Raw genomic sequence first — 25239 nt, forward strand, 5'->3', positions numbered from 1 at the left:
TTACATACACTGGATAGGTGTATCAAAATGTGTTTCTATTGTTACATACACTGGATAGGTGTATCAAAATGTGTTTCTATTGTTACATACACTGGATAGGTGTATCAACATGTGTTTCTATTCTTACATACACTGGATAGGTGTATCAAAATGTGTTTCTATTGTTACATACACTGGATAGGTGTATCAAAATGTGTTTCTATTGTTACATACACTGGATAGGTGTATTAAAGTGTGTTTCTATTGTTACATACACTGGATAGGTGTGTCAAAATGTATTTCTATTGTTACATACACAGGATAGGTGTATCAAAGTGTGTTTCTATTGTTACATACACTGGATAGGTGTATCAAAATGTGTTTCTATTGTTACATACACAGGATAGGTGTATCAAAATGTGTTTAAATTGTTACATACACTGGATAGGTGTATTAAAATGTGTTTCTATTCTTACATACACTGGATAGGTGTATTAAAGTGTGTTTCTATTCTTACATACACTGGATAGGTGTATTAACGTGTGTTTCTATTGTTACATACACTGGATAGGTGCATCAAAATGTGTTTCTATTGTTACATACACTGGATAGTTGTATTAAAGTGTGTTTCTATTGTTACATACACTGGATAGGTGCATCAAAGTGTGTTTCTATTGTTACATACACTGGAGAGTTGTATTAAAGTGTGTTTCTATTGTTACATACACTGGACAGTTGTATTAAAGTGTGTTTATATTGTTACATACACTGGATAGGTGTATTCAAGTGTGTTTACATTGTTACATACACTGGATAGGTGTATCAAAATGTGTTTTCTATTGTTACATACACAGGATAGGTGTATCAAAGTGTGTTTCTATTGTTACATACACTGGATAGGTGTATTCAAGTGTGTTTACATTGTTACATACACTGGATAGGTGTATCAAAATGTGTTTCTATTGTTACATACACTGGATAGGTGTATCAAAATGTGTTTCTATTGTTACATACACTGGATAGGTGTATCAACATGTGTTTCTATTGTTACATACACAGGATAGGTGTATCAAAGTGTGTTTCTATTGTTACATACACAGGATAGGTGTATCAAAGTGTGTTTCTATTGTTACATACACTGGATAGGTGTATCAAAATGTGTTTCTATTGTTACATACACAGGATAGGTGTATCAAAATGTGTTTAAATTGTTACATACACTGGATAGGTGTATCAAAATGTGTTTCAATTGTTACATACACTGGATAGGTGTATCAAAATGTGTTTCTATTGATACATACACTTGATAGGTGTATCAACATGTGTTTCTATTCTTACATACACTGGATAGGTGTATCAAAATGTGTTTCTATTGTTACATACACTGGATAGGTGTATCAAAATGTGTTTACATGGTTACATACACTGGATAGGTGTATCAAAATGTGTTTCTATTGTTACATACACTTGATAGGTGTATCAAAATGTGTTTCTATTCTTACATACACTGGATAGGTGTATCAAAATGTGTTTCTATTGTTACATACACTGGATAGGTGTATCAAAATGTGTTTACATGGTTACATACACTGGATAGGTGTATCAAAATGTGTTTCTATTGTTACATACACTTGATAGGTGTATCAAAATGTGTTTCTATTCTTACATACACTTGATAGGTGTATCAACATGTGTTTCTATTCTTACATACACTGGATAGGTGTATGAAAATGTGTTTATATTGTTACATACACTGGATAGGTGTATCAAAATGTGTTTCTATTGTTACATACACAGGATAGGTGTATCAAAATGTGTTTAAATTGTTACATACACTGGACAGTTGTATTAAAGTGTGTTTCTATTGTTACATACACTGGATAGGTGTATCAAAATGTGTTTCCATTGTTACATACACTGGATAGGTGTATCAAAATGTGTTTCTATTGTTACATACACTGGATAGGTGTATTAAAATGTATTTATATTGTTACATACACTGGATAGGTGTATCAAAATGTGTTTCTATTGTTACATACACTGGATAGGTGTATCAAAATGTGTTTCTATTGTTACATACACTGGATAGGTGTATTAAAATATATTTATATTGTTACATACACTGGATAGGTGTATCAAAATGTGTTTCTATTCTTACATACACTGGACAGTTGTATTAAAGTGGGTTTCTATTGTTACATACACTGGATAGGTGTATCAAAATGTGTTTCTATTGTTACATACACTGGATAGGTGCATCAAAATGTGTTTCTATTGTTACATACACTGGATAGTTGTATTAAAGTGTGTTTCTATTGTTACATACACTGGACAGTTGTATTAAAGTGTGTTTCTATTGTTACATACACTGGATAGGTGTATTCAAGTGTGTTTACATTGTTACATACACTGGATAGGTGTATCAAAATGTGTTTCTATTCTTACATACACTGGATAGGTGTATCAACATGTGTTTCTATTCTTACATACACTGGATAGGTGTATCAAAATGTGTTTATATTGTTACATACACTGGATAGGTGTATCAAAATGTGTTTCTATTGTTACATACACTGGATAGGTGTATTAAAGTGTGTTTCTATTGTTACATACACTGGATAGGTGTATCAAAATGTGTTTCTATTCTTACATACATTGGACAGTTGTATTAAAGTGGGTTTCTATTGTTACATACACTGGATAGGTGTATCAAAATGTGTTTCTATTGTTACATACACTGGATAGGTGCATCAAAATGTGTTTCTATTGTTACATACACTGGATAGTTGTATTAAAGTGTGTTTCTATTGTTACATACACTGGATAGGTGCATCAAAGTGTGTTTCTATTGTTAAATACACTGGACAGTTGTATTAAAGTGTGTTTCTATTGTTACATACACTGGACAGTTGTATTAAAGTGTGTTTCTATTGTTACATACACTGGATAGGTGTATTCAAGTGTGTTTACATTGTTACATACACTGGATAGGTGTATCAAAATGTGTTTCTATTGTTACATACACTGGATAGGTGTATCAAAGTGTGTTTCTATTGTTACATACACTGGATAGGTGTATTAAAGTGTGTTTCTATTGTTACATACACTGGATAGGTGTATCAAAATGTGTTTCTATTGTTACATACACAGGATAGGTGTATCAAAGTGTGTTTCTATTGTTACATACACTGGATAGGTGTATCAAAATGTGTTTCTATTGTTACATACACAGGATAGGTGTATCAAAGTGTGTTTCTATTGTTACATACACTGGATAGGTGTATCAAAATGTGTTTCTATTGTTACATACACAGGATAGGTGTATCAAAATGTGTTTCAATTGTTACATACACTGGATAGGTGTATCAAAATGTGTTTCTATTGTTACATACACTGGATAGGTGTATCAAAATGTGTTTCTATTCTTACATACACTGGACAGTTGTATTAAAGTGTGTTTCTATTGTTACATACAATAGTAACCAAAAGGTTGCTAGAACAAATGCCCGAGCTGACAAGGTAAAAATCTGTCGTTGTGCCCCTGAACAAGGCAGTTAACCCACTGTTCCTAGGCCGTCATTGTAAACAGGAATTTGTTCTTAACTGACTTGCCTAGTTAAATAAAGGTTAAATCATTTTTGGTTTTTATTGTTACATACACTGGACAGGTGCATCAAAATGACGCCCTGGTTGGAAATGTGATCCAATGAAAACAAGTTGTGACAAAGTGTTGTTGCTTGATGTTTTCACACGAGGGAGCAGGAGAGACCGAGAGCCTGAGTCGTTTCACTTAGGCCTCTTCCATTAAGGTCACCTACTGACACATGCACACACACAAACTCACATATCTCTGTAGTATCTGGTGTCTCTCTTGTGGGTCATCCAGAATATTGACCGACAGGTCCGAGATGGACACTGCTGCAGCCCCAGTGAGTGTGACCAGCAGCACCAGCATGCCCTCGCCCTCCTCCAGCGGTACGTCCAACTTATGAGTGTGCTCTTTACTCAGCGGCGACAGGTCAACCGAACACCTGAAACACACACACGCTTTAATTACAGATATACAGATATATAGACTCTGACGTTGAGAGGAATAGGGGGGGATGATAGTGAGAAAGAGTGAGACAAGTGGTAGAAAGCAGGAGAAAGTGGGGAAGAGAAAGAGCGAGGTCCCAATAATCACTGTGCTTTTACTGTCGTCTGCCAGTCATTTGGAAATATGGTGCATCGGGATGGCACAGGGTTGCTTTTTCCAGTCCAATTCACCAAGAGACTGGGAGAGAGAGAGAGACTGAGCGCGATAGAGAGACAGAGAGACAGAGAGAGAGAGAGAGAGAGACAGAGAGACAGAGAGAGAGAGAGAGAGAGAGAGAGAGAGATGTTGAGAGAGAGAGAGAGAGAGAGGTTGAGAGAGAGAGGCTGAGACAGGGGAGATATTTTTTAGTTTTCCAGTGAGCCAGTGGTGCAATGGGAGGCAGGCAGGCAGGCACACTGGTGCTGAATGTGTGTGCGTGTGTTAATGAATCTGTCAGTAGGTCCTGGACAGAGGGGTGACGTGGACATCAGTGGGCCTGGAACATGACTCAACCAGATGGGTATTTAAGGAGGGGGAAATAGTCAATTACAAGCAGGGACCTGTGGACACTAGCTCTCCAGGAAGAGAGCTACTCTCCTAGCTATTAGTCTCCTGTCTTAGTGGGAACTTGTCAAACACACATTCACGCACACACGCACATGTAGCAAGAGTCGGGCTAACGGTTTAACGAACTCAAAAGCAGTGTTACCCTCGGCCCAAGAGGGAATCTCACATCAAATACACACACAGATACACACACACACACACACACACACACACACACACACACACACACACACACACACACACACACACACACACACACACACACACACACACACACGGCAGACCCTTAACGCATTCTAACAAAGACAGGAGGGAGACGATTGGTGTTGTTGAAAAATGAACAAAAGAAAGTGTGTGTCAGTGCGTGTGTATAGGTGAGCTTGTGTGTGAGCTTGTGTGTGTGCATGGGAGAGGCCCACCTGCCCATGAAGTCGTCCTTCTTGCCTGCGTCTTTGTCCCAGACGGTGATGTCGATGAAGCCCCCCTGCTCCTCATACAGATGGAAGTCAAACTGCTCTCTCCACTGGGGGTTCAAAGTCTTGGGTATCGTCTGCCGAGTGGAGCACACAAAAAGAGGGACATGTGCGCAATCGGAATGTTAACACCCCACAGTTTTAAATGTAACACGTTCTTAGAAATGATAGGTGACCATCGCAAATAGTGTTCATCGACTAACACAACCAAGAGTGTTGGGTCCCTAACACCATGGGTGTTGCAAATTCTGACGTGCATGAACACTTTTTTGTAGCTGATGCTGTTACACTTTCTCAGTGTTCAGGGAATTAACACCTGTGGTGTTACAGTAGCTTGTTTCTGGGGCGTTGTTTTAACACTGTAGGGTGTGAAGCCTTATTTGCATATATATTATCCAGGATGCCTTTTGAATGATTTTACCACCCCAGTACCACCCATGACTGTGTTTGCGTAGCGTGTAAAAATCCTCTGGCCTCGCATTGCCACACTTACTACCGAGTTCCAAACTGCCTCTGGAAGTAACAGCACAATCAGCACAATAACTGTTCGTCAGGAGCTTCATGAAATGGGTTTCCTGGAGTGATGAATCACGCTTCACCATCTGGCAGTCTGACGGACGAATCTGGGTTTAGCTGATGCCAGGAGAACGCTACCTGCCACAATGTATAGCGCCAACTGTAAAGTTTGGTAGAGGATGAATAATGGTCTGGAGCTGTTTTTCATGGTTCGGGCTAGGCCCCTTGTTCCAGCGAAGGGAAATCTTAACGCTACAGCTTACAATGACATTCTAGATGATTCTGTGTTTCCAACTTTGTGGAAACAATTTGGGGAAGGCCCTTTCCTGTTTCAGCATGACAATTCCCCCGTGCACAAAGCGAGGTCCATACAGAAATGGTTTGTCAAGATCAGTGTGGAATAACTTGACTGGTCTGCACTGAGCCCTGACCTCAACCCCATTGAACACCTTTGGGATGAATTGGAATGCTGACTGAGAGCCAGGCCTTATCGCCCAACATCAGTGCCCAAACCTCACTAATGCTCTTGTGGCTGAATGGAAGCAAGTCCCCGCAGCAATGTTTCAACATCTAGTGGAAAGCCTTCCCAGAAGAGTGGAGGCTGTTATAGCAGCAAGGGGGGATCAACTCCATATTAATGCCCATGATTTTGGAATGAGATCTTTGACGAGTAGGTGTCCACATACGTTTGGTCATGTATTGTAATGCTAAAGTAACAAATTGGCTAGGAAATGAGTTGGAAGGTACAGTACGTGAGGGCTGGTGTAGGTACCTTGCTCTTGTATTTCTGATGGCCCAGTCTGAATTTGACGTAGGGGTCACTGAAGCCGTTGGCGTCCATAGGCTGGAGATCGCGAGCCTCAATCAGACTGATGCTCACTATACCTCTCCACAGCTGAGCTTTCCTGTGGACATCTGACAACCGCATACTTGAATGCAGCTGCTGCGTACACCCACACACACACCCACACACACCCACACACACACACACACACACACACACACACACACACACACACACACACACACACACACACACACACACACACACACACACAAGCATGCAAACAGAAACAGACAGTCAATCAGTGTTCTATCTGTAGACACACAGCAATACATATGACAGACATGAAGACCATACAAAGAGATGGAGGCAAAGGAATAAACACACAGTCCAACACAGAAACATTGGAGACAACTTCTGGTTCAGAGCTTGCCCATTATGCTGTGGATCACTCCTGTACATTGTAATATAGATACTGTACCTGATCTGGGTTCAGATCCCACCCCTGGCGCTTCTACTGTCCACTCTACAGGCTTATCTCTGTGTTTTCACCTGGACCTGTACTGATAAAGTGTCTCACAGTAGGAGTGCTGATCTAGGATCAGTTTAGCTTTTTAGATCATAAAGAATAAGACTATGGACAGGGGGTGGGGGCTAATTATAGATCAGCACTCTTACTCTGAGACACGTTATGAACCCAGGCCCTGGTCTATGAGTCTTTGAGTGACAGCAGTAGAATATAATAAAACCCATTGAGCTGTACCACTGACAGCATGAATTCTGATTGATGCTCCTCCCCCCTCAGTTTAAAACTAATTTTCGAACCGTTTCCCAATCGCTTACAGGCTAATTTAACCTCGGCAGGAGTCACACAACTATTGCTCGCTTGTGCGGGAGGAGAAAACCCCCCCCACAAAAATAAAGCCCGTCGGTACTTATTTGTCAAACAAACACATCTCTATGAGTTATCTCACTGTCTCCCTGCCTCATTTGGAGGGGCCTCATTAGCATATATTTTGTTTGGAGTGAATTTCATTAAACTGTGAACAAACCCTGGCGCACAAGCAGCAGCACTTTGATGTGGAGACGAGGCCTATTCATTTCCATTCTCCAGACATGAAACAATGAGAGCTGGGCTTTGTGTGATACTACCACCCAGACCCGCACTACTGTACAGTAAGTCCAGGGAACCTACTACACGATGTTGTCATGCTAATGGTGAAGGGTGCCGCTCTATGCTAGCTAACTCCTCTTCCGGGGGAAAAGCCTCATTGGGAGGCCGCGTTAATTGTATTGTTGCTACATGTCGCTCATTATGTAAAAACCCATGGCCCGATTTGGATTAGGAATGAACAGATTCAACACCCCACGCCCAAAGTAGAGCAGGGAAAATAAAATATGAGGGTAAGTGTTGGGTTGAAATCCCTTATTGAGAATAACAATCAATTTAGGAGCTGATATAGTCTAAAACGAAAGCCCTGTGTGATTGAACTCTTCGACTTATGCGATAATAAAGAGGCATGAGCTGGCTTTTCTGGACCTGAAGGGAAGATGATTTCAACTATTTTAGTGTTATAATTATGCCACAGTGGTTCTTGCATTGTTTGCATGTATTGAGTCCAGCACTATACTGGCTTGATTAAAGAGAAGAGGGTGTATAAATAACCGTGGAGGGAGGGAGGCAGACACACAGGAGAAGTAGGGCTTGGTGGGGAAGTGCAGCAGTTAGTTAGCACTGGAGATAATTCCCGAGTCACAGGCGGGATGGCCCAGTTTGGCGCTTCAAAGGGTTGGTTTGGGGGAAGCACAGCAGAATGGCCGCACCACTCCAACCAGAGACACACTCAAACTATGTTACTGTCTCCCAAGATAAACTCAAACAAACTTGTACTCAGATGTACTCAACTGTACTCGACTACACGCCTTCAGATCAAAAATGCTGCTCTCTGAAACATAGACAAATGTGGGAAGTAGACAAATGTGGGAACTCCTGAGGGCTTCTATGGTGCAGAGGTGACAAACAAGGTGACAAACGGGATACAGAACATGAATAGCCAATGGCTACAGATACAGACACATGTGCCACATGCATAGGCCAATGTAAGGGAGAAGCAGCCCCGGGACCAGCATTCCTTCTATAGTAAGGAAATAAAAGAGAGCAAAGACATGGATCATAGGTTAAGGGTCGATCTGCTAGGCATGATGGGAAATCAAAAGGATATTCACAGGGTGGATGTTCTCATGAGGTAAAAGGGTCTCGTCTCAGACCTGGGAGATCTAGCTTGATAGCAAGTAAACCTCCAACACACAAAGACACACCTCTAAAACTATCCCTTCATCCAAAAGGTGCTCTCTCACTCTCTCTCATCACAAGTTCCTTCTCTGAACCTCCTCTTCTCCCTTTTTTACTAAAGAAACTTGTATACATTTTTTCTCAGGACTATCTACAATCTTCAAACTAAGACCATTAAGGGCCAGACATTTCTTGTCTTTAGTTTGGCCCTGAAGTTGAGCCTGGTGAGCCTCTGTAAAACTGCTGCCTCAGTCACATAGGCCCCTTAACAATGGGAGGTGTATAGAGATGACAGGGGAGAAAGAGTCACTTTATTTTCTCACCCATCAGCTGCAATACACTAGTCTGGCTAATACCAAACTCAAAGTCCTGTGGAGGCTAGTGGGAGGAGCTATAGGAGGACAGACTCATTGTAATTGCTGGAATGGAATGAATGGAATGAATGTGGTTTCCATATGTTTGATGTGTTTGATACCGTTCCATTTATTCCATTCTGGCCATTACAATGAGCCCCTCCTCCTATAGCTACTCCCACCAGCCTCCTCTGCTGGAAAGGCTGTTTTGAAGTTGTTCCTTCCATTACAACTGTTGGATTTTCAAATCCAAACAGCTCTCTACCCCCCCACCCCACCCCCCCGGGAACAAAATGATCATTTGAGGGAACCAAATCAATGTTTATGCTAAATTTTCGGAGCGAATATTGCACTAACAAACGTCCTCCTATCCAGACCAGTGAGTCATAGTGCCTCCTTGCTGGTTGTAGCAGCCAGACTAGCAAAATACTGGACTTGCTCCAATAGGGTCTTTGCAAACTGCTTTCAAGTGCCACACTCCATAACTTAACAATTATAACTTACAACCCTGATTAGTTACTATATAATACATAGTATCTATTTTTATATTTCAGGCACAAAGAATATGAAATCACGGTCTAAACATTCAACTAAAGTTTCAGTATTGATTCTTGGCTGTAACCTTAAAGACGGGTTACTATGTTACAATGACTACATTTTCACACGATTCTATAGCTTCTGGTCAATATAAAGAGACAAAAAATTCAGTCAAAGTACAGAAGACCCCATCTGGACTTTTTATTTATTTTACCGTTATTTAACTAGGCAAGTCAGTCAAGAACAAATATTTATTTTCAATGACAGCCTAGGAACAATGGGTTAACTGCCTTGTTCAAGAGCAGAACGACAGATTTTTTGTTTACCTTGTCAGCTCAGGGATTCGATCTTGCAACCTCTTAGCTACAAGTCCAACGCTCTAACCACTAGGCTACCTGCCATCCCTAACTGCTAGGCTACCTGCCGACTAACAACAAGCATGTACTGTACATCCAGTATACCCACTACTCCTCACTGCTCCCAGTTCCACCTGTCTGTATAATGCAGCTTGAGGGAAATAAAACATGATGGAGTGGGAACTGATAAAGGTGACAGGGAGAGGGGCTGGGTCTCCACCTGAACCCAGGGCAGCAGAGGGGTTTGGGTGGGTAGAGTAGGTAGGTAGTTGGTATTAGAGGTAACATGCCATGTATTACCTTATTGGATCGTTTCCAGCTCCTTCTCAAAAGCATGGTCTGTAAATGAGACAAAGCAGTTATCGGACGCTGGAGAGCTTAGAGCTGCAGGGGATCAGAGGGCAGAGGTCAGCCCAGGAGGAGGCAGGGTGAGGAGGACGGTCACAGGCAGCCAAAATAAGCAACACATTCAGTAAGAAGCGCTGCCACCCACGACGGCCCATATATACTGTGCTGCACACACACAGGGGACAGGTATATATGTGTGCTAGCACGCACACACTGGCAGACAACATGCAAATACAGTCCCACATGACTCTCTAACCCGACCCTTGGCCCTAACCCTTCAATACCTGCAGATCTTAAGGGTATGTGTAGGTGTAACCCGTGTAGAGGAGGTCCGTCAACCATATTGCTTCCACCTTACAGATCCGAAAATATTGAAGGGTTGTTAGGGCCAAATGAATGGTTATGAAGTAATTTGGGACCGGCTAACACACTCCAGGATGTGTGTGTGTGTGTGTGTGTATCTGGGCATTCCTTCCTTAGACATTAGTAGTCATTATGTTGAGGTTATTTTCCTGTTTCTGATTACCACGTAGTACAGTATTTTATGAAATGTGAACATATGAATGTGAATCGGCCGTCTAGTTTTGATTCTTGTTTCTCATGCCCTTGAATTCAAGATTTCATTTTGCCCAGTAGGTGGCGATAGAGGACAACTTCCATACTGTGTAGTGTCGCTGTGACCTTGTGCTCCTTTTCACAGTTTGAGGGATCCAAAAGGATGCTTAATCCAAACACACTTTATATGTTGTGTCAAATGCGGATTCTGTGAATTATCGAACCAAATAAGGAGCACAATTAAGACATCAGATCAAACGGAATAAAACATTTCCCCCAAGAATCTCCTCTTGTTCTATATCAAACATGCAGGGGTCCAATTAACCAAACAAATAATTGAACATAAATAAATACTACTCTGAAACATTGAGCACGTCCACAGAGGGAAGGATGCACATCATTAGGAGCAATATTACCCAACACTCTTAGAAAATGGAACAGTTTTTTTTTCTAAAAGCAAATTGTTTGTTGTGCGTGCTCAAATCTTTTTTCTCCAGTAGGTCTACTATACTGCAAATTAATTTCCACCAATTGAAAGATGGATTGTATACAGTTCAGCAGCTCATAGACTATCTATCATTGGCTTGCTGATGTATTACGGCACCGTGCCATTGGCTGGGGAGACATTTCCTCTGAGCCAAATTAAAGTGAGAATGAAAGGGATACTTCAGGATTTTACCATTTTTATGTCTGTGTGTCCAGTATGAAGGAAGATAGAGGTAGCTTCTCAAGCCAATGCTAACTAGCGTTAGCGCAATGGCTAAAGGTCTATGGTATGTTCTAGCACGCTAGCAGATACCCATAGACTTCCAGCCATTGCGCTAACGCTAGTTGAGAAACTACCTCTAACTTCCTTCACACTGGACCGAGGAACTTGGAGCTGTCGACCCACTCCACTACAGCCCGATCAATGTGGACATTTCCTGTAGTCCACGATTAGATCCTTTGTCTTGCTGACGCTAAGGGAGAGGTTGTTATCCTAGCACCACACTGCCAGGTCACTGACCTCCTCTCTATATACTGTCTCATCGTCGTCAGTGATCAGGCCAACCACTGTCGTGTGAAAAATGAATGATGGTGTTTGAGTCGTGAACGGCCACGCTGTCGTGGGTGAACAGAGAGTACAAGAAAGTGACTAAGCGCGACCCCTGTGGGGCCCCCGATGTTAATGGTCCAGTTTGGCGGATATGTTGTTGCCTACCTTCACCACCTGGGGCGGCACCTCAGAAAGTTCAAGATCCAGTTGCAAGAAGGAGGTGTTCAGTCCCAGGGTCCTGAGCTTTCGTGATAAGCTTGAAGGGCACTATGGTGTTGGGATATGTACGTACGGTCACTGTGGGGGCGATGTCATCGGATCACTTATTAATGAAGCCGGAGACTGATGTGGTAAACTCCTCAATGTTATCGGATCAATCCGGGAACATATTCCAGTCTGTGCTAGCGAAACAGTCGTGTAGCTTAGCATCCGCTTCATTGGACCACTTCGTATTGAACACGTCACTGGTACTTCCCGTTTGAGTTTTTACTGGTAAGCAGGAATCAGGAGGATAGAGTTATGGTCAGATTTGCCAAACGGATGGAGAGCTTTGCATTGTGTTTCTGTGTGTGGAGTAAAGGTGATGTAGAGTTTTTTTCCGCCTCTAGTTGCACAGGTAACATGCTGGTAAAAATGAGGCGAGACAGATTTCAGTTTCTCCGCATTAAAATCACAGGCATATAGGAGCGCCGCCTCTGGATGTGCATGGTCTTGTTTGCTTATGGCCCTATCCAGGTCGTCGAGAGTGGTCTTGTGCCAGTATCAGTTTTTTTGGAGGTAAATAGACATTTGATGAAAACTCTCTCGGTAAATAGTATGGTCTGCAGCTCATCCTGAGGTATTTTAACTCAGGCGAGAAGAACCTAGAGACTTCCTTTACATTCGAGCACCAGCTGTGGCTAACAAAGAGACACACACCGCCCCCTTAACCTTACCTGCCGTTTTGGTCTTGACGATGCACAGAAAAAACAGCTAGATGTACAGTACCAGACAAAAGTTTGGACACACCTACTCATTCCAGGGTTTTTCTTTATTTTGACTCTTGTTTTAATTGTAGAATAACAGTGAAGATATCATACCTATGAAATAACACATATGGAATCATGTAGAAAGTGTTAAACAACTCAAAATATATTTTATATTTGAGATTCTTCAAAGTAGCCACCCTTTGCCTTAATGACAGCTTTGCACACTCTTGGCATTCTCTCAACCAGCTTCATGAGGTAGTCACCTGGAATGTATTTCAAGTAACAGGTGTGCCTCGTTAAAAGGTAATTTGTGGAATTTCTTTCTTTCTTAATACGTTTAAGCCAATCAGTTGTGTTGTGACAAGGTAGGGGTGGTATACAGAAGATAGCCCTATTTGGTAAAAGACCAAGTCCATATTACGGCAAGAACAGTTTAAATAAGCAAAAAGAAATGACAGTCCATCATTACTTTAAGACATGAAGGTCAGTCAATGCGGAACATTTCAAGAACTCTGAAAGTTTCTTCAAGTGCAGTCGCAAAAACCATCAAGCACTATGATGAAACTGGCTCTCATGAGGACCACCACAGGAAAGGAAGACCCAGAATCAACAGGACAATGATCCTACACTCATCCAGGCTGTGTAAGGGCTATTTGACCAAGAAGCAGAGTGATGTATCAGATGACCTGGCCTCCACAATCACCCGACCTCAACCCAATTGAGATGGTTTGGGATGAGTTGGACCGCAGAGTGAAGAAAAAGCAGTGAACAAGTGCGGAAACTCCTTCAAGACTGTTGGAAAAGCATTCCTCATGAAGGTGGTTGAGAGAATGCCAAGAGTGTGCAAAGCTGTCGTCAAGACAAAAGGGTGGCTACTTTGAAGAATCTCAAATATACAGTGCCTTGCGAAAGTAGAATGGCCAAGTCAAAGTCCAGACCTGAATCCAATCGAGAATCTGTGGAAAGAACTGAAAACTGCTGTTCACAAATGCTCTCCATCCAACCTCACTGAGCTCGAGCTGTTTTGCAAGGAGGAATGGGAAAACATTTCAGTCTCTCGATGTGCAAAACTGATAGAGACATACCCCAAGCGACTTACAGCTGTAATCGCAGCAAAAGGTGGCGCTACAAAGTATTAACTTAAGGGGGCTGAATAATTTTGCACGCCCAATTTTTCAGTTTTTGATTTGTTAAAAAAGTTTGAAATATCCAATAAATGTCGTTCCACTTCATGATTGTGTCCCACTTGTTGTTGATTCTTCACAAAAAAATACAGTTTTATATCTTATCTTATGTTTGAAGCCTGAAATGTGGCAAAAGGTCGCAAAGTTCAAGGGGGACGAATACTTTCGCAAGGCACTGTATATGTCATAGTTTTGATGTCTTCACTATTATTCTAAAAATAAAGAGAAACCCTTGAATGAGTACGTGTGTCCAAACTGTTGACTGGTACTGTTTATTACTCACGTCCTTGTTCAGCTGCGACTCCAAGAAATACACAATATCACAGTTCTTCAGGATCCGTTGATATGATAGTCTCAAACGGAACTTGTCCAGATTGTTCTCTTGTGATTGTACGTTCGCCAGTAGAATGGCGGGTAGAGACGGTTTATTTACTCGCCATTGTAGTCTCGTCAGGGAGACCACTAGTTTGCCTCTCTTGCGCCGTCTTAGCCTCTTTGGAGTCCCAGGGATTAAGGCCTGGTCCGGAATGAGCTGTATGTCCAATCAGGCTTTATTGTGCCCTTAGGACAGTCTAAGATACTGATGTGGAAACAGACATTTTCCCTTTTCATCCAAATCCTGGCCCATTCAGATATGATATATACATGGTTAGTTTGATGACGCGACAGAGAGAGAGCAGAGAGAGAGAGAGAGAGAGAGAGAGAGAGAGAGAGAGAGAGAGAGAGAGAGAGAGACATAACAACATAGCGGACTTACAGCTTCCCTGAAGTCTCCCTCTTTGGGCGACAGTGTGACTGCCAGGTCTAGAGTTCCCAAGTCATGGTCGGGGTACTGGGGGTCCTCAAGGTCAAGGGTCACGTCCAGGTTCCTGAAGTGGCACAGGGAGGACACAGTGACCCGCACGCACATGCACACGAACACATGTACACACACTCCCTAGCAAACCTGTGTGTGTCATGTTAAATACAAGTCATTTGCATTTCCATGGAAGTACACTAGAGGGCAGTGGTGCATTGAATAAGTTCCATTGAACCAAGTGTCAAGGGAAATGGGGACACAAATAGGTGATTTGTGGGCATAAGAGAGAGAGATAAGCAAACAAGGACAACAGTTGTGAGTGACAAAGATAACCGATGACATGGCTGAGAGACATGGAGACAGAATGTGTGGGAGAACAAGAGAGAGAGAGAGAGAGAGAGAGAGAGAGAGAAGAGAGAGAGAGAGAGAGAGAGAGAGAGAGAGAGAGAGAGAGAATATGCTTCTGTGTGAGATAAGCAAACAAGGACAACAATTGTGAGTGAAAAAGAAAACCGATGACATGGTTGAGAGACATGGAGACAGAATGTGTGGGAGAACAAGAGAGAGAGAAGAGAGAGAGAGAGAATATGCTTCTGTGTGAGACAGGGGAAAAAGGAGACGGAGAGGGAGAAGAAAAGGAAGGAAGAGAAGCAGAAGGAGATGGGGATGGAGAAAGAGAGGGATGAGATGGAGGGATGAAGGGAAGGACAAGGAGGAGAAATAAGAGAAAGATGGGTGAAGGAAAGAGAGAGAGCATGAGAGTGAGCACGAAAGAGAGAGAGAGAGTGCGAGAGAGTACAATAAAAAAAAAGAGAGAAAGTGCAACAGAGAAAGAAAGAGCGAGAGTTGAAGGAGAGGTGTAAAGTTGAGTGTTTCCCCTGTCTGTCCAGACCTCTGGTGTTCCAGGGACTCCAGGTAGAGGTATGCCGAACCCATGAAGTCATCCTGAAGGCCAAAGTCATAGTCAAACACCTGCAGGACACAACACACTGTTACCATAGAGACCACATACGGTATTGTATAGGGTTGCAAAAAATCTGGTACCTTTCCCAAAATGCCCAGGTCTTCCAGAAATACTGTCTAGATGACTTGGGATTTCGGGCTTATTTCCTCCTGATTCCCGGGAATATTACAACCAGGTTTTCTGGGAAGTTACTAGATTTTTGCAACCCTAGTACTGTACTCTGCTCAGGTGTACTGCACTGTAGTACAGTTGAAGTCGGAAGTTTACATACACTTATGTTGGAGTCATTAAAACTAGTTTTTTAACAACTCCACAAATTTCTTGTTAACAAACTATAGTTTTGGCAAGTTGGTTAGGACATCTATTAAGTCATTTTTCCAACAATTGTTTACAGACAGATTATTTGACTTACAATTCACTGTATTACAATTCCAGTGGGTCAGAAGTTAACATACACTAAGTTGACTGTGCCTTTAAACAGCTTGGAAAATTCCAGAAAATTATGTCATTGCTTTAGAAGCTTCTAATAGGCTGATTGACATCATTTGAGTCAATTGGAGGTGTACCTGTGGATGTATTTCAAGGCCTACCCAGCATCATGTTGTGGGGGTGCTTTGCTGCAGGACGGACTGGTGCACTTCACAACATAGATGGCATCATGAAGAGGGAAAATGTTGTGGATATATTGAAACAACATCTCAAGACATCAGTCAGGAAGTTAAAGCTTGGTCGCAAATGGGTCCTCCAAATGGACAATGACCCCAAGCATACTTACAAAGTTGAGGCAAAATGGCTTAAGGGCAACAGAGTTAAGGTATTGGAGTGGCCATCACAAAGCCATGACCTCAATCCTATAGAACATTTGTGGGCAGAACTGAAAAAGCGTGTAAGGAGTAAGGAGGCCTACAAACATGACTCAGTTACACCAGCTCTGTCAGGAGGAATGGGCCAAAATTCACCCAACTTATTGTGGGAAGCTTGTGGAAGGCTATCCAAAACGTGTGACCCAAGTTAAACAATTTTAAGGCAACGCTACCAAATACTAATTGAGTGTATGTAAACTTCTGACCCACTGGGAATGTGAGGAAGGAAATAAAAGCTGAAATAAATCATTCTCTCTACTATTGTTCTGACATTTCACATTCTTAAAGTAAAGTTGTGATGTCAGGAATCGTGAAAAACTGAGTTTAAATGTATTTGGCAAAGGTGTACTGTAAACTTCCGACTTCAACTGTATATGCATTCATTTAATTGATATTCCTTTCATTTTCACATTAAATGGCATAAGTCCACTGAAATTAGCGCTGTACTCGAATAACCACATCACACTTTCCCAAACGTCACAATTACATGTTTCAGATGGAGGCAATGGTTAGACAAAGTATATAAAGATAGTACTAACGCTTGAAAATACATGTGTTAATATCCCAAAACAGTGCAGTAGCTCTGCGTCCTCCTACCTTGACATAGAGGGGTTCTCGGAGGCTGTCCACCAGTAGGCTGACTTTCTCGTCCCACACTGGGTTCAGGTTCTTATTGATGGTCCTGCTCCTGAACACCTCCTTCCCACCGATCTTAAACTTCACATACGGATCACTTGTCCCTGGACACAAGACAACAACACAGAGGGAAGATGGGGGTTAGTATTACCTGTCCATAGAGACAGGAGGGAGATTTCTTCTGCGCAAAAGAGATTTGGGTGAAACTGATGAGATAAGGGTGCTTTGTTTTGGGAAAAAGCAAGGTGCCCAAGATGGTGCATAATGACTAAATATTGTTTTCGATATGCCTCCTCGTGTATTGCTTACTGAATCTAGTAATACATCTGTAACGTAATGTCATGCATGTTGTCCTATTCAGAGTTGAATCTCTTTTACCGCGCTGTAGGGGTAAACAGATGTCTCTCTCTCCCTCCCTCCCTCGCTCTCTCTCTCTCCCCCCTCTCTCTTTCTTTTCCTCCCTACCTCCCCCAGGTCTAAGGCAGCCTGTCCTCTCCTCTCGGTTGTTATAGTGAGTTGTGTTAATGTTTGTGAGCATGGGGGTGCTAACCAGGGCAAGGCAGGTCAGGTCACACAGACAAACACTGTCTGGCCTCAAGACTCATGTCATGTGACTCACACTCCAGGCCCTGTTATCTACAAAAGTAATGCCAACAGAACTGCAGTAGGCTAAAATGCTTTTGTAGATAACTTGGACGCATTTTTGGAAACAAAAGATGCTCTACAGGGATGACGGGGACCATCCATCCAAATCATCTTGGTGCCTGGACCCTGTCCTCGCATTTCAAGGCCGTGTTGAGACATTGACTCCAAAACAGCCCCACCACTGCTCAGGTACCTCATCCCATCCCCACTGTTATCATCGTACTGCCACAGACAACCATATTCCCAGGGATATTGTCAGTGATAGCCTTGTGACCATAAAGATTAATTTCACTGTTAGCTCTGTTACTGTTAACCCAATTGGGAGGCCCACTGTGGTAAGCTCGTCCGGTGCTATTATTTCAAATGCCACAAATATGGATACCCTGCTGTTTTCTAATCGTGTGAAAGGCTCGGGCTGTTTCATATCAACTTACGAAGTTTGATTTCAAAGATGGACCTTCTTGATATCTGGATGCATGACACAAGCCTGGATATGTTGGTTCTCACAGATTTAACTAAATGGCTCAATCCCAGATAAGGACATTGATATTGCTGATTACATCATCTTCAGGTGTGACAGTCAGAAAAAGAGAGAGAGGTGTGGCTATATTTTGGAAATAAACTCTTGTGGCATCATGTTCTCTAAACATCACTATCCTATCATTTTTATTTTTGTACTATTTCTGAGTATTTAAAACCTTTTCTTTCATCTGATTTAGTTGTGTTTGGAAGTTTTTACTTAGATACAGTATGGGTTACCCCAGCCTCTGGACTTTAACCTGACTCAACTGATTGCAAAATGGATTCAGTGGTGCTAATGATCTGAGTGATCACTGTCCTATTGCATGAATTAGAGATACCAATTCTCTAAAGAACTGTCAGATTGTTATGATGAGAAATCAAGGCCTGGGCCAAGGCTACAAAAGTTGAAAGTAGCTAATTGGCTTTTTTTTTAAAGGCAATTGAGAAATAGATACACTTCCTCAATCAAGAAAGCTACATCTAGAAACTTTCTAAGTTCTATCTCAGACTCTGCTGGTGAGCCGTCTAAAGTTTGGAAAACAGTTCATCCACTGACGTGTCGAAATTCCTCTCCGCAGGCTTTGCTTTAAAAATAAATAAATTATGGTTTAATTTAAGCTGGTCCGCCAGTCGACTGCCTGCGCCTCTTGGCTCACTTGGAAGTTCTGTCAACTAGTGAATCTTCATGTTCTTTTCAACAACTTTACACTTGTAATCAATCTTGCCTTGCGCAAGATTGATGACCCACTGGGCAGATTTGCTCCTCTGATTTCAGAATCTTTAACACATATTTTTAACCTTACAATTATTTCTGGTATCATCCCCAGGGTCTGGAAGGTGGCCCATATACTCCCCCTTCACAAAGGTGGTGACCCGTGACCTAAATAATTATTGCCCCATTTCATAACTCACTTGGACTAGCAAAAATTCTAGAATCCTTACTAAATACTCACCTACAAAATGATTTCTAAATGTACACCAGTCAGGTTTCAGACCAGGTTATTTGGTTTTAAACCATGTTCTTAATAGCTTGGATAAGAAGAAACACTGTGCAGTCCTTTTTATTGACCTGTCTAAAGCCTTCGACAATGTGGATCACCCATTACTTTTCATTACTTATTCAGAGGCTTTCATCAATTGGCCTGGACCAGGCTACCTGTAGTTAGTTTGGAAATGATTTAAAGGACAGTGTTAAATCACGTTTTCCAGACATTTCAAGAGGTGTCCCACAGGGATTAACTCTTGGTCTGGTTCTTTTCACTATTTACATGAACTAAAATTGGCACTAAATGCAGGTAAAACCAAGTATATTTATTTTCCAAATCACGTAAAAATATATCTGATGATATATTCATACATACTTTGGATGGTGCCCTCACTGATCATGTCCTCGATTATAAATATCTGGGCATCTGGATTGACGAAAAGCTATCTTACAAAAAAGCACGTTGATGAGTTAGTTAAGATATTAAGAATTAAAATAGCCTTCTATAGTAACAGGTCCTGTCTTTTGTTAAATAGCAGAAAACAAATCATTCAGCCAATATTCATTCTGGTTATTGACTATGGCGATATCGCCTATATGAATGCAGCTGCTACGGTATTGAAGCCGTTGGACACAGTTCAACATAGCAAATTGCGCTTTACTACGGGCGATAGGTTTAGTACGCATCATTGCATTTTGTATCAGAAAGTAAACTGGCCTTCCTTGAAGTCTCATAGATCGATACACTTCTGCCATACCTTACCTCATTGTTCACCTTCAAGCGTATAAGTTACCAGACCCGGACTCAGGGATGGCTGACCCTGGAGACCCCTTCAATTTCCACTGAGTTACGTAATTCTGCATCTACTTTTCCCCCCCGCCTGGTGGAGTAATCTCCTCAAGTCGTTAAAGTTGGTGTATTTGGTGCCTCTAAAGCAATTCAGGGGGATGTTAAGAGGGTCTTTTTACGGAATAATGTGTTTGTTTAATATGACTGTGTTCTGCTTTTCATGTATTGTATAATTTATTTTTATCAAGATATGTATAGTGTAATTGTTGTTTATCGATGTAGTTTATTGATTTGTTTGACAGGTCGTCATTGTTAATAAGAATTTGTTCTTAATTGACCTAACTGTACAAAATAAAGGTAAAGCATAATTGTATTTTAATGTGACTAAGGATACAGCCTAATAGGCTGCTTCTGGAACATGCTGTGGGGTCGTAGGCCTCAGGACTAAAAAGGCTTTCTTTAATTAACAGCTCACTCTCATTAAAACTATCCTCTCTTGAACTGTGGCTAATTTGAAGCTGTTTTGTGAAGGGTGCACCCACATGACAGCATACACAAGTATACACACCAGGCCAGGGGTCATTTCAAATTGAAAGAAGTCGACTCAGGGAGTAAACTTAGATAACAATTGAAAATGTGAAAGAACGGCTTCCATTTTCAACGACTTCTCAATAAACCGAGGAGCAGAAGCTGTTTACTTTAAACGTTTTTCAATTTTTAATAAATTCACTTCCTGGATTGATTGCCTTCAATTCGAAATTGACCCCATGGCCTGGTGTGTATACTTGTGTATGCTGTCATGTGGGTGCACCCTTCACAAAACAGCTTCAAATTAGCCACAGTTCAAGAGAGGATAGTTTTAATGAGAGTGAGCTGCATGAACACACACACACACACACACACACACACACACACACACACACACACACACACACACACACACACACACACACACACACACACAGCAGAGGAGCTCAATGCTTGATATTGACCACTAGATGGGGGTGTTTACCTAGTTGTCCCTGTGTCTGCTAGATCCTGCTGATTCGGACTCATCACCAAAACTGGCCAAGTAGAGTGGACAGAAGCTTCACTCTATCACACACAGGTAACCCAATATACGCATGCATAAACATGCATAAACATGCATAAACATTACCCGTGCCTATATGCAAAAACACTGATTTATTGGGACTATAATCTGAGCCCACTCTTATATCCACAGCAGCACAACTCTATTCCTGACATCCCTTAAAAATCGGTGAACTGGTTTATAGTTCTCTCTATATGAAATCAATCCTGGTGGAAAGCACACGAAAACGATAAATGTAAAGCAAATATGACTGCGTAGATAGATAATGTTGGTGGACGGGCCTCCTTCAGTCGGAACCAATGGGTTTGGCACTTTATCTAATTTGAATAAACATAAACACAGAGTAGCTTTCAAAATGTCATAGTCATGGACATCCGAGCTTTGTTTGGAGAGGAGATAATGGAGTTCATCAGCTTGACAGTCTGCTCACGTTCAGTGGTCCATAGTAACCTGGGTAGTGGTTAAAGCTGGATCATGTGTGCGTGCATGCATGCAGGCACACATCTCAATCTCACAATGAGTGTATGTGTGTGTGTGTGTGTGTGTGTGTGTGTGTGTATCGCCACTGAATGTCCATCATACCTTTCTGAGGTTGTTGGTCACTTTGTGTCACATGATTGCAGAGCAAAACCAGACGTCACTGTGTTTTCTTAACCGCACCCCTTCCTCCTTCACCAGCTCACACTGAGAACGGAACTTGGGACCTCTGTCTCAGACACATGACCGTCCCCTTGACAACGTCTTAGCTAGCTACTCCACTGAAAAACTAGTAATTTGTTGGTGTGGGTGGATATTTTTTGAAACTGAAGAGTGAGTTTACCAATCCCCCATCGGTCACACAGTCTCTCATCCTCCATCCCCGTAAGTCTATCTGATATCAGCAGCCAACCACCCACTCTCCTTACTGACCCAGCAGAGGCAAGAATGGAGGCCAGGGCTGGCTGGGAGCTTGGCACTGCGTGTGTTTCCACGTGTCTTTTCAGATTAGCATCAAAGCAATGATCATCCGTCGCTACTACAGTCATTAAACCTACCATACAAACCGCATTAACATAATCACACAGTCACCCACCCACTCAAATAATCAAAACAAGCGAACGCGCACACATGGAGTGTTAGAGTGTTAGTGTGGCATTAATATCAATACAAAACAGCCCCATCACCAATCCCCTCTCAGGATGAAATTAGACAACTAACTATGCAATCCACAAACACTACACACACACATTCTCACAGGTGTCGGACAAACTCACCTACATACCCTGAACTGTGTTTAGGGGTCGTATTTATTAGGCTTGGGCGGTATGAAGATTTTCACATCTTCATACCATCCTTCTCTCACCCTGGGATTAACGGTATTACCAGCATAGCACGCAAAGTGGCGTTGAAAATGCAAGACAATCCCAGAATGCAAACACAATTAGCACAAACTAATAGCAAAATCACATATAAGCTGTTAGCTAAATGCTAACGAGTGAAAATGAACGTAAACTAATTGCAAAGACAGGCAAATCCCGCTCCTAAAGTTATACAAGGAAAGCTAGTAGCTTCTGAACGTCATTTTCGGTGAGTGTGGACATTTACAAGAGAAAGTGAACGAGAGAAATTGGGTAAATGAACAAAGTTGTGATGCATGCTTTTCTGAAGGAAGAGCAGCAGGTGTTCACGGAGCAGAGGAGAGAAGAACGGAGGGGAAAAAACACTAGAAGGAAGCACAGGGAAGAAAATGGCAACTGTACAGATAACTCATCCAGAGCCCTTTGACTTCTGGCAGAAAGCCATTATAAGGTATCTGATGGCAAACATTTAGTAGTGAATTGCAAAATGGAACCTCATCCTCTCGTGTACGCCACACAACATAGACTCACCGATAGATATTGAACTCTATGGACTCACCAGCTCCCGATTTCTCCCGTTGTGCTATTTACAAAACAAACGTGACTGGCTCAATTCTTCTGGGGAATTACGGCAAGCTTCATAATGTGACAGGTGAAATGAAGAATGCAATCTGCTTTATCTCTTAACGTATTGCACATGACTGCAGGTAAAAAGGAGCTACAAATATTCACATTTATTGAAAAACGTCCAATAAATAGTTTTGACGGTATTGAAAAACAATCCCATGGCTTTTTCCAAATACCCCGGTATACGGTATGCATGGTCTACTGCCCAGGCCTAATATGTGTCACGAGTCTCAGAGTAGGATTGCTGATTCGGGATCAGGAGCATTACTCTGCCATTAGTATCAATACAAAACAGCCCTATCACCAATCCCCTCTCAGAGTTAAATTAGACAACTAACTATGCAATCCACAAACACTACACACACACACACATTCTCACAGGTGTCTGACAAACTATTTTTTGATCACAATGAATAAGACTACATGACAGAGGGGATCTGATCCTAGATCAGCTCTCCTACTCTGAGACGCTTGATACATACGGGCTCAGACCTAAATTTGGAGCAAAAACAATGGGCACCGACGACAAAGGCAATCAAACAACTCATTAACATCATAGTTCTCCTTCTTGTCCATCATTTCAATCTCCATATTACTCCTCTCAAATTCCACATACATTAGCAGGTTAGTGTTTTTGTCATTCAGCTTGATCTGGAGGCAGCTCTGCCGAGTGGTCACTAGCTGGGAAAAATCATCAAATTGGATTTAAAACCTAACCCTAATCTCAACCCTAACCACACTGCTAACCCTAACCTTAAATTAAGACCAAAAAGCTTATTTTTGTTATCATACATTTTTACATATTTTGTTATCATACATTTTTATAATATAGCCCATTTTGACTTTGCAGCTGGCCCAGCTAGTGGAAATGGCAAAATTCTGCCTCCAGGGTAAGATTCATGACAATGAACATCAACCTGCCACACATGATCTCATTCATAATATAGTCCCATTCATAGGCTTCATCGTGTCCAACATGCAGTCTGTCGGACGACTCAGCCATCAAGTGCTTTTTTTTTGGTACTTGCATTCTAGTGGCATACAGCTCATTACATCATAACGTGCTGTATGCTAGAGGGGCTGAGTGAAAACGCTGACATAACAGTGACACGATTCTGTGCTGCCAGCCCAGCAGGTTATGGCTCTGTGACGAGATGTGCAGTAAGGCCTGCTGGGATGAGATGTGCACTTCACTACCCCCCCCCCCCCCCCACATTCCCTTCACATGTGCATCCCTAATGGCACCCTACTCCCTACAGAGTGCTCTGGTCAAAATAAGTGCACTGTGTAGGCAATTGAGTGCCCATTTGGGATGCACTCGCATATCTCTGCAGGACGAGAGCAGGATCAGGGCTGAGGCTTGGCTGGAAACAGGAAGAGCGTAGTAAATAGCTACCACACTGTGTGAAGGGTGTAGTAGTTACTAGTTAGTAATGGGTGTCAACAGAAAATACATGTGAAAGATAGTAGGTGTTGAAACCATTGAGGGTTATATGGAAGGTACTTGTAAAAATGGAAACTTTAACCACAAACACTTCATTTACCAGGGGAACATTCAGTGTAATGACTTAGTAAGTACTGAAAACAGACTATTTCCCCCCTCATTTTTTGGTGTGCCGTTACAAAGAAATAACAATTGACGGCATGCACTTAAAAGCCAGAGTTATTCTATTCTTCCCTTACCAGGGCAATCACATAATGTCTAGAATAAAATAAAAAAAACGAAGAATTCGTGAAGCCAGAACAGGTCAACCCAAATTCAGAGTCCTACATTCAGATGCTCAGGGTCTCATATGGATCAGGCAATAAGCCGAGAAATCCGCTATCGGATCCCCACACGATGTATCTATTCTCTGGACACTCTCCACTCCTCCCCTTTCCCCCTGCTGGAGGGATAATATCCCCCGGGACATCCACCAGAGAAGCTGCTGCTCTCAACACACCACCATGGCCA

The 25239-nt window shown here is 42.0% G+C and overlaps 1 protein-coding gene across 7 annotated transcripts in view; it reads right to left on the reverse strand.

Moving 5' to 3' along the window:
* The window catches only part of mctp1a (multiple C2 domains, transmembrane 1a), a 261687-nt gene that overhangs the window by 128922 nt on the left and 107526 nt on the right, over positions 1 to 25239 (reverse strand). For 4 of the 7 annotated variants that reach the window (XM_065026499.1, XM_065026496.1, XM_029677422.2 and 1 more), the window contains exons 3-9: positions 17248 to 17390; positions 15716 to 15795; positions 14782 to 14893; positions 10234 to 10272; positions 6383 to 6553; positions 5041 to 5171; positions 3824 to 4010 (exon numbers count right to left, since the gene is read on the reverse strand). In XM_065026499.1, coding sequence (XP_064882571.1) covers positions 3824 to 4010; positions 5041 to 5171; positions 6383 to 6553; positions 10234 to 10272; positions 14782 to 14893; positions 15716 to 15795; positions 17248 to 17390 — 863 coding nt within the window. The remainder of the gene's footprint in view (positions 1 to 3823; positions 4011 to 5040; positions 5172 to 6382; positions 6554 to 10233; positions 10273 to 14781; positions 14894 to 15715; positions 15796 to 17247; positions 17391 to 25239) is intronic. The other 3 variants (XM_065026500.1, XM_065026497.1, XM_065026498.1) reach the window with 2 other exon arrangements.

The sequence above is a fragment of the Oncorhynchus nerka genome, linkage group LG13 (assembly GCF_034236695.1).
Source record: "Oncorhynchus nerka isolate Pitt River linkage group LG13, Oner_Uvic_2.0, whole genome shotgun sequence".
NCBI lineage: Eukaryota > Metazoa > Chordata > Actinopteri > Salmoniformes > Salmonidae > Oncorhynchus > Oncorhynchus nerka.